Source organism: Phaethon lepturus, unplaced genomic scaffold, assembly GCF_000687285.1.
Source record: "Phaethon lepturus isolate BGI_N335 unplaced genomic scaffold, ASM68728v1 scaffold21612, whole genome shotgun sequence".
NCBI classification, from domain to species: Eukaryota; Metazoa; Chordata; class Aves; order Phaethontiformes; family Phaethontidae; genus Phaethon; species Phaethon lepturus.
In genome coordinates this window covers 9,121-19,190 of record NW_010521576.1, presented here as the reverse complement: position 1 = coordinate 19,190, position 10,070 = coordinate 9,121, and the positions used below count along the sequence as shown (strand labels likewise).

At 35.6% G+C, this 10,070-nt stretch overlaps 1 protein-coding gene across 1 annotated transcript in view; it reads left to right on the top strand.

Annotated features, from left to right (window-relative positions):
- The window catches only part of RICTOR (RPTOR independent companion of MTOR, complex 2), a gene marked incomplete at its 5' end in the record, with an annotated part of 15,129 nt that extends 5,277 nt beyond the window's left edge, over window positions 1–9,852 (top strand). Inside the window, 7 exons of the mRNA XM_010281579.1 lie at window positions 2,382–2,559; window positions 3,869–3,953; window positions 5,331–5,564; window positions 6,998–7,150; window positions 8,402–8,525; window positions 9,458–9,596; window positions 9,796–9,852. Of these exons, the coding sequence (XP_010279881.1) occupies window positions 2,382–2,559; window positions 3,869–3,953; window positions 5,331–5,564; window positions 6,998–7,150; window positions 8,402–8,525; window positions 9,458–9,596; window positions 9,796–9,852 (970 nt within the window). The remainder of the gene's footprint in view (window positions 1–2,381; window positions 2,560–3,868; window positions 3,954–5,330; window positions 5,565–6,997; window positions 7,151–8,401; window positions 8,526–9,457; window positions 9,597–9,795) is intronic.
- Between the last annotated feature and the right edge of the window lie 218 nt (window positions 9,853–10,070).

The following is a 10,070-nucleotide window of genomic DNA, read 5'->3' as shown; positions in this document are numbered from 1 at the left end:
GCCCCTTGTCCTGTCACTGGGCACTACTGAAAAGAGACTGGCTCCATCCTCCTGACAGCCACCCTTCAGATATTTATAGACAGTGATAAGGTCCCCTCTCAGCCTTCTCCAGACTAAAAACTTTGTGTAGCTAAAAGTTTCCTTCCTGATTAAGAGCAACATTAGTTTTTTTTTTTTATATTTTCACATGATTCTGCAAAGATGCCATAAAAGTGAAGTTTTGTTCCCTTCATTCAGTTAAGTTAGAACTAGACTGCGTGTGCTGACTAAATTAAGGACGATTCAGTAGTTAAGCTGCACTATCCTTGAAATCAGAAGTGCTGTTCCTTGCTCTGTCACTGGCTTCCTGTGCTAATGCAGGAACAAATCAGTGTCATTTCAGTGGCAGTACAGATTCTGTTGTGGCTGTGGTCATGCTGTTCTGTTTCTTGTCGTTCTTTAGTCATGCTGTACTGTTCCTTGCAGTCATGCACTTGATATGCAAAGCAGCCTCCCTGCAGTGGACTTTCATCCTGAGACTCAGCATGCAGTGTAATACTAACAGTATTCCTGGTGCTTAGCTGTTCATGATCTCTCGTATCAGTTGTTAGGTGCAAGGATTTGAGCTGACCTGTTTAACGAACTGAAATGACTGGAGTGCTTGTATCTGAGAAGGTTAAAAAATTGCAGATGTACATATTACAAAAGATTGTCAGATTGTCTTGGTTACTGATATAATTGATTGGAAAGACTATGATTTAACTAGTATATGTATTTTTCTTACTGGTTATGGCTGAGTGTCTCCACTGAATAATTGTGGTCCTTTTAATTTCAGAGTATGTTACTACTTCCAGCTAAATATTGTCTAATTGCTGTTTAAGTAATAAATTGGAAAGAAATACTCTGTCCTTTTTTGTCTTTGGCCATTCTTCTGTCAGTCTTCAGAAAATTTTTTTTTTATTCATGCTTCATTCACAAATTCAGGAGTTCATAGCAAGTAGCAGCTGTAAATTGACTTTGGTGATGTTTCTAGTTGTTCCATTTGTTCAAAAGGTTGAAAAGCTTATTTCTTTGCACAAATTATTTTGTGAGGCAGACATGATTTCATGAAAACTTATCAGTGTTTATCACTACTAATGGTGTATCTGTTAGCTTTTCCAAGAGAAGCAGGGACAATTGTTTAGGATTAATATGTATATCTTCATCTTGAGAGTAACTACAGAATGCTTTATTATGAAATAACTAATGCAAATGGTAACTCTGGGTTTTGAAGTATGGCTTGAGTTTTATTGCAAGTCCACTGCTACTGTAATTAGCATTGGTCAGAATTAGTAGCAAGAAAACTGTGGATGTCCTATAATCTGTGTTCTGCACATTCCTATTGCATAATAATGTCTTGAACAACACATAGTCAAACCATAATAATTTATTTTTATCTCAGTATAAATCTGTTTAAGCTGTTATGGATGAGAAGACATTTTAATTGCCCATCTAAAAGAAAAAAATGATAGAAAATTATTTCCAAGGCAGAAAGTCCAGCTCAAGAAATAAAATGTTCACTGTACTTACCTTCAAATGTATAATAATTTGCAATAATATAATAAAAATTTACTGTTCCTAAGGAGTGTCTCTTTTTACTAGGAAGCTTTAATCCACTGCATAGACCATCTACTTAGGTTGATTAGCAGAAAGTATTAATAGATTTTTATCTTCAATGTAAAAAGTAAAATGAGAGATGGCCAAATGAGAGATTTCCATCATCAGGACTCTGATCAGCACTGAGGACTTGTTCTCCAGCCTCCTCTTTCCTGTCTCCTTTCCCAACCTATTTCTTTCTTTGTTCCTCAGGCTGCTTGTCACAGTCAGCTCTACTCACATTGCAGGTTCAAGTTTGTTCTTTGTCTGTTCATGTTTAGCAAATTCTTCTTCCATGCTTGGATGACCCAGTGGGTGGCTCCTTTAGAATACAGGAAAAAAATGTTCCTTGCTCACATCTCTGGTACCTAGCAGGCTCAAGCTCTGTGTTAGCAGTTTAAAAGCCTAAATCTTTACTGACTGTCTGGGCTGTAAATCTTTGAAGCCTGGTAAGTTGGAGAAAATTTGTGTTCTTACAGGGTTGGCAACCTCTTAAGCAGAAGTTCTATTCTGCTATCTTTCAAGTCTCTGTCCCAGGACATAAAAAAAAAAAAACACAAATTTTTACCTAAGGAACTGCTAAACCATGGAATACAACATGAGACAGAACAAAAGCAATGAGCCTATAGCTGTAATTTGACAGAGTAACAAGCTCTGGGTTCTACAATGGGAAGATGAGGGATAGTCTTTGTGTCAGCAGTCCTTACTTGTAATGTGTCATAATGAGAGATTTACCAAGGTTGTGATCTGTTATTTCAATGTTACAGGTTCATGAAAGCTTTAAGTTACGCTTCATTAGATAAAGAAGATTTATTAAGTCCTATTAACCAAAACACGCTTCAGCGTTCCTCCTCTGTTCGCTCCATGGTTTCTAATGCTACATATGGTAGCTCTGATGATTACATTGGCCTTGCTCTCCCAGTGGATATCAATGAAATATTTCAGGTATGTATGTGATAACTTAATGGGTTCATTTGCATTTTCATACTGGAAGGTAGTTAACTGTTGCATTATCATCAGAATAGATTAGATCTACAGAAATGAGGAAAACAGGATGTGGTACTTTCAAGGAACGTGCTTTGGAGTTAGGGTTACTTTTTTTTTTTTAGAGTTACTTTTCTAACCCTGTTTACAGAATAGTGCTAGTCTATTTTGTATTTTGCAAATAATGACACAGACTAGGTTAGAAGTATGTTAAACAGTGGTAGCATACATATACTGTCATAAGATTCTTAGTTGATGGCTAGCTTTTATACTAAAATTAGCATAGTCTGTGGACATTTGTTAATATCTCTTTAGCCAACTAATTGATATGTTCATTGGTCAACCATAAATGATGTGCATAATCCCATGGTAAACTTCCTGCTACTATGACTTCTGCTACCGTGATCTTGATTTAATATAACTTTATTTGTACATCTATCATCATAGCATTAAATTGTATTGTCTTTACTTAACCTCACAGATATATTTCTTTAAGTTAAAACAGATTATCTTAATTGTCTTATCAGTTGCCTTCCTCTCTCTACTTAGTTAAAACACATTCCCATCTAACAAACTGATGCATCACAATGTTTAGTATTCTGTTACCTAATTATCAAAAACAGGACATGGTCTATGTCAAAGGTAAATCAGTGGCTTCCTTGTCTTTAGTTTACTTGGTCTTTGCCTTTCAAACCTAAATTCCTTTCTTACTAATCTCAAAAAATTACTAAAGCTAGAGCTAAAGGCAAGGTTTTTCATCATACCTGCTTCTATTTCCCTTCTATGAAATGATTATTTTATTTCTCCTCCATAGTCTTTATGGTATGTTTATGTTGCCTCACTTCTCTCAACACTTTTTGTAGAGTTGAGACACTTCTCGATTCTGCAACATCTTACAGGCAACATTTTAGATGTCCTGGGTGGTTTTGCTCTACTTTCCTGAGGTCTCCAGTGGTGTAGAGTGATCATGGACAAATCATTAATAGCCACTTTTGGGTCACTGGTTTCCTTACAGCCTGTCACCACTATGTTTTACCATTTACTGACTGTTCATAAGCCTTGCTTAATAAATGTTCATTCACAAATGTATGTTTTTCTCATTGGCTTTTCTTTACTACTCAGGAACCCATTCTTAATTTCTTCCTCCAATTAGATCTTTTTCCTGAAGTAAAAAATTGACAACATTTTATTTCCTCATAAAAAATATCTGTTTTTCCTTTGTATATAATTATCACCTGTGCTAATTTTAACTTTCACTTGAATATTCCAGGTAAAGGAAACTCCATATTTCCAGAAGAAAACCATACTTCCATTTGATGACCGTGGAGCTAGGGTCTTTGCACCTGATGCAGAAGGTATCGGTTTTGTTCCTCTTCTGTACCTTTCTGTTGTTTGTTTGTACATTGGATGAGGTGGGGTGTTGGGTTTTATTTGTTGATTTTTCTTTACAGAAAATGTTGGTTTTAGATGTTAATTTTTGAGCTGTGTTCTGGATTTAGGATAGTGGCTATTAATGGTTTATGTAGTTCAAGATAATGGGGTGTTGCTTCAAAGCTTGATCCAGCTCTAATAAACTAAGAAGGAAAGTCTACGTATCTTTGATTATAACATGAGCTAATGTTAATTGAAGACTGGTAGTGATACTGCATTGAAGAAAGTAACAAAACTTAGGCTAAGATAAAATTTGTATGCCACATATATATTGAGCTGTTATATTTTGACTCCCCTTTGACATGTGAATTTATAGGAACCAATAAAGGTGTTAGATGTGTATTTCAGAAAGTAAATTTTGTCTTTCTGTGATGTTTCTGTGACAGTTGATCAGCGGAGGTGATGGAACATGGTACAAGAAAATTGCAAGTGCTCTGTAATGCCTGGCTTGTTCTGGAATGCGCTTTCTTTTTACTCCAGAGTAGTCGTAAATCTGTAGGGCATCAATATGTATCTTTTCAGTAGGACAACTGAAGAAGAAACATTGATACTGGTCCTAAAATAGTATAGGATAGCTGTTGTCTTGCTTCTTAGTTAACTGGAATTTTATTACAAGCACTTTGAACTTCCAAATAGACACATCTTAACTGATTATTTTTTTTTCCTCTTGTGTTGTTAATGTAATATATAAAGATGACTTTCCTGAAAGTGTGTTTCTGTAGTTTCAGTGTAAAGTTAGGATTAGGCCTGTTCAAAATTGTATTTGTTGGTATTTTCCACCCAGGGAAGAGCATGTCACTAAAGTGTCTTTGGCTTGTTTCTGCACTGTTGAGTCTAGTTTCATCCTATTACAGGCACTAAGTTACAGTTTTTTAAATTGTGTTTCTGTTTTCATTGGTGCGTATGTCATTTATATATCTGGTATATTGTTGTACTAATCTTGTTTGATACTATGAAAATTTATAACATTAATGTTACATGGGTATTACTGTTACTAATTTTGATATGTTAGGATTTACCACATATCTTCTTACAGTATGTGTGTTTAGAGGTTGAATTCTGTCCTTTGCAGTGTTTTGTTATATATGATAAGCTGGGACTAAAATGCGATGTTTATTTCCTGAATGCTAACAAATCTTGGGAGCCTTAACCATTCAAAAAAAGTTTCTAGATCTTCACACACGCACCCACACACCCCTCCCAGCCTTAAAAGGCTTAAAAGGGGAAATTTAATTGAAATAATGTTTTATTAACATTGGGTGGTTTTGGGTTTTTTCTGATGTTGAATTGCTCATCTACAGGTCTTCCATCAGGTATAAGTGATGTTGTCAAAAGTCCTTTTCAGATGCTCCAACAGCAGATCAGTCTCACAGAAATAATGAATACCAGCCGTTCAGATGCCTCTCAGTTTTTAGAAAATACAGAGGATACAGGGCTACAGGAGCACACAGATGAGAATTGCCTTTACTGTGTCTGCATTCAAATACTGGGTTATCAGTCTAACAACAAAGTAAACTCTTCATATAGTCATACAGGTTAGTGTTCCTTGTGGGGAAGTGTGATAAAACTGAATGACAATATTGAATTTTGTTCATCTCTAAAACTGATGAATCTGTAAGAGTGTGTTTGTTGGGTTGGGGGGGTGTTCTTACTGACTATTGACCTTGAAATTAATTCTTCTTAATAAGCTCACTATGTAACCAATGGTATTTCTGTGGTCGTATTTCTAAAACCTTATCAAAATATAAAATTCAAAACCTTATTTAGTATTTACAAATCAATGTCCTGAAAGCTGAGGTTTATGGTCAAACTAATGAAAAGTCTGACTTCAAAGCAAGTCTGTACCATAAAACAAAACAAAGGAAAGCTGATTGAGGAGTCTGTTGAAGTTGAGCTGTAACTTCTGGGATTTAGTCTTCTTTCTTCATATTTTGAGAATCGGATCAGATTCAGAATTATTTTCTTCCTAACCTTTTCTGCAGAGCTTGCCAGTTACATGCCTTTTTACAATGTCTATAATAAAAAGATAATCCTGTAATAGAAATTCCAATTTTGCTTAGTAGGAATCCTTACCATTTTACAAGTGTTATGCATTCAGGTAGTAACACAAAGAGTACTGCTGGCAAGGGGGATGATGCACAAAATGTGAGGATGCACAAAATGTGAGGAATGGCTGAGAGAGATGAGTTTGAGCTCAAGTTCAGTATTGAGAAGAGATGGCAAATAAAATCCCAATTGTAGTCTTCAATTAGCATGAGGGGATTACAGGTGAGGCAGAGCCAGGCTCTTGTCAGAAGCACAAAGCATGTGCTGTTGGAATAGAAATCCCAGTTAAACATAAGGGGGAAAACTCTTTGCAGTGTGACTTGATCTCATTTTGAAGCGAGCCCTTTGAGCAAGGGGTTGAACTAGGTGATCTCCAGAAGTCACTTCAGACCTATGGTTTTCTGTGGTTCTGTTAACTGCGCAACAATTAAAAGCTTGGATTTTACATTCGTCTCTCTACATCCAAAATGTCAAAGGCTGTAGATAGTGAAACCTCCCAGAAGAATCTTACTTGTCACATCTTTCTGTTGATGAAGTCAGAGCCCTTTCTGCAAGACCTGTGGTAATTGTATGAACAAAAAGCTTGTGCAATGCAAGAGCATCTTTATTATGTTATTGATATATCCATGCTCTATTTTACATGAGCTCCACATGTGATTACAGTTTTATAGGCTTCTGTCAGTACTTAAGACTTGATTATTTTCACTCTAGTATTATAAGACTCAAAAAAAGTTATTTTTAGATGTTTTGAGTATGAATTGTCCAAAATCGAACATCTAGTTTCCAGCTGTTTTATATGCTGATAGTTACCGTACATAATGCATTAGTGTCTTGCATGCTTAACATTGTTTAAAAAATAAGAAAAGCGTTTGAAGTGAGGAAAAGTGTGAATAACAAAGATGCAACATCTTGTTTCTATCAGATTTTTCAGACATTCCATATACTGACTGGTGTGGGCAGACCATACACAGTCACTTAGATGTGCATTCCTCAAAATTTTCTGGAATTTCAAGCTGTAGTGATGCAGTATCCCGTAGTTCAGCTAGCAGCACCAAGAGTACAGAGCTTGTACTTGGTAAGTTTGAAAGCCTTATGATTATTAGAGACTCTTAAAGTATTTTTTCGGTATTGTGGAAAAATAATATTTTATTTATATATACTGCAACAAAGTAATGCTCTTTATTTAAACAAACAAACAAACAACAACAGAAACAACTACTCAAAAAACCCACTTTGGATGCCCTAATCATTATCCAGGAAGGTATCACACAGAATCACAGAATCACTAGGTTGGAAAGGACCTTCAAGACCATCAAGCCCAACCATTAATCCAGCGCCACCGTGTCCCCTAAACCATGACCTGAAGCGCCACATCCACACGTTTTTTGAACACTTCCAGAGATGGTGACGCCACCACCTCCCTGGGCAGCCTGTTCCAATGCCTGACCAGTCGGTGAAGAAATTTTTCCTAATATCCAATCTAAACCTCCCCTGGTGCAACTTGAGGCCATTTCCTCTTGTCCTATCACTAGTTACTTGGGAGAAGAGGCCAACACCCTCGTCTCCACAACCCCCTTTCAGGTAGTTGTAGAGAGCGATAAGGGCTCCTCTCAGCCTCCTCTTCTCCAGACTGAACAACCCCAGTTCCCTCAGCCACTCCTTATAAGACTTGTGCTCCAGCCCCCTCACCAGCTTTGTTGCCCTTCTCTGGACACAGTAGTTGCATTGTCAATGACTATGGTAGATGACATACTTTCAAACTGTTCTGCTTTAGCTTTATGACATTTTTGCAGGTAATGTAAATGCAGCTCTGTATCCAACATTACAATCAAATTGATTGCCTTTTTCTCCCACAGTGGTGTTAGTTTTTAAAAAAAAAATCTTTTAAAAAAATTACTGAATTTCTATAGAGAGAGAGACATTTCTTTTTTAGGCTTGTGTTTTACATTTTGAATTATCATAATTTCTTATGAAGTAGCTGGTTGCTAATTTTGCCAGTATCTGATGCAGTCAGAGCAGGTAATCACCCAGTTTGCAACATGATTTAGTGATAGAGACAGCACTGTAATTGAATCTCACAGATTTTTCTAAATGTCATACGGCATTTATGAAATGCTAGTTTACCTTTTTTAAATATTTCCATGTTAAAATTCATGAAAAGAATGTTTTTGTTTGTTTTAATTTTAATGGGAATATTTATTGGTAGTTCAGAATACATACATACGTACTCGTGTGTGTTATGCTAAAACAGACTTATGTGGCATAAGATTAGCACAATCAAAGACTGTTCTGCTTAAACTCCATACTGTTGAATTTGTTTTTCCAGGAGTAAAATCAATCCCAGATGATACACCAGTGTGCAGAATACTTCTGCGAAAAGAAGTCTTACGTTTAGTAATCAATTTGAGTAGTTCAGTAGGAACTAAGGGCCATGAAACTGGACTCCTGACGTAAGTTAAATACATTTCAGATGTTTTAGCAACATTTAGTTGTATGTATTTTCTAAGATCTCTGAGATAGTGATTCACCTTATTTCTGACTTCTCAAAAAATTGTCAAGCAGGTATTATTGTGGGTTACAGGGGATGACTGAATGTAACATAAAAGCTAAGCAAAGAATTTTCCTTTTAATGTTTGTTCTGTTTTTAATTTCTTAGTCTTCCCCATTATTTTTCAAATCAGTAATTCAACTGTAGTGATGTTTCATTACATATCCATTATGCCATGCATCTTTAAAAAAGAAATTATAATTCTTTTTTGTTATTTGTGCCAAATAATATATATCAGATAACCAGAATAACAATCTGAAAGTAACTTCTTGAGAAACACAAATCTGCTTTAAGCAAGAATTAATTAAAGAATTAAAACTACTGGAATTAATTTATAGAAAAACTCATGTTAAAATATAGGACTATAAATCCAGGGATTACATGTTATAATAAAAAAATGTATGTTTCTGGGCTAGTGATGTTGGAAACTGACATATGACTGCTAAAAGAAAACACAGAGATGCTCAGTTTTAAAAAAGCTTACAGGTAATTAAGTTAGTTTTTCGTATTTTTTATTACTGTACATATGGATGCCTATTCTTTGATATACTGTTCTCTTTCTACATCTGTTATTTTAAGACTAGGTGGTCTCAGAGATTCTGTACAACTTTCAAATTATATATTCTGTTTTGTCTCAATATGGATTTTCGTTTGGTACAAAATAATGCTCTCTCTTCTGATTTTCTTGCTTCGTCAGATCCAGAATGTATAATGCTATTTACTGAAGAGTTCTGCTTTGTTAATGATGACAATCAAAATGTAATTGAACAGTTTTAAAAAATATGATGGAAATCTGTTCAAGACTTTTAAAATTTTGTTTTTCCTGTCAATCAGAATTAAGGAGAAATATCCCCAAGCATTTGATGACATATGCCTTTACTCTGAGGTGTCCTACTTGTTAGCACATTGTACATTTCGACTTCCATCTCGAAGGTTCATTCAGGAGCTATTTCAAGATGTACAGTTCTTACAAGTAAGTGGAGAGTTCAGATGCATTGAATGCACCAAAATGTGCCAACTGGGTGCAGGTTTCATGTTCTGAATGCTTTCAGATATGTCTTAAAGGAAACTATTTTATGATGTCTTTCTAGTAAAAACTCTGACGCAATTAATACTTCATCTGTCTTTTTCTTTTAGATGCATGAAGCAGCAGAGGCTATTAAGCGGCAGAGTCTTTTTTAACAACCCCAACAAACCAGCCAGTAATTGATACATCATCTGAATCCTGACCTCTGTCTCATGCAGTACATTGCATGTAGACTGTCTGAAATCCTCAGACAACCTCCAACTGACTGGATAAAAAGCTTTGGAGCATCATTTCTACACTGTTCCAGAAGCTACTGGTACCTGAAGACTGAACTGAAAACTTTTTCTTCCTTAACCAATTACTGCCTCAGTCTTTTGAGCCCTTTGGGGAATTATTAAACATGACCATAGTTTTAATAAT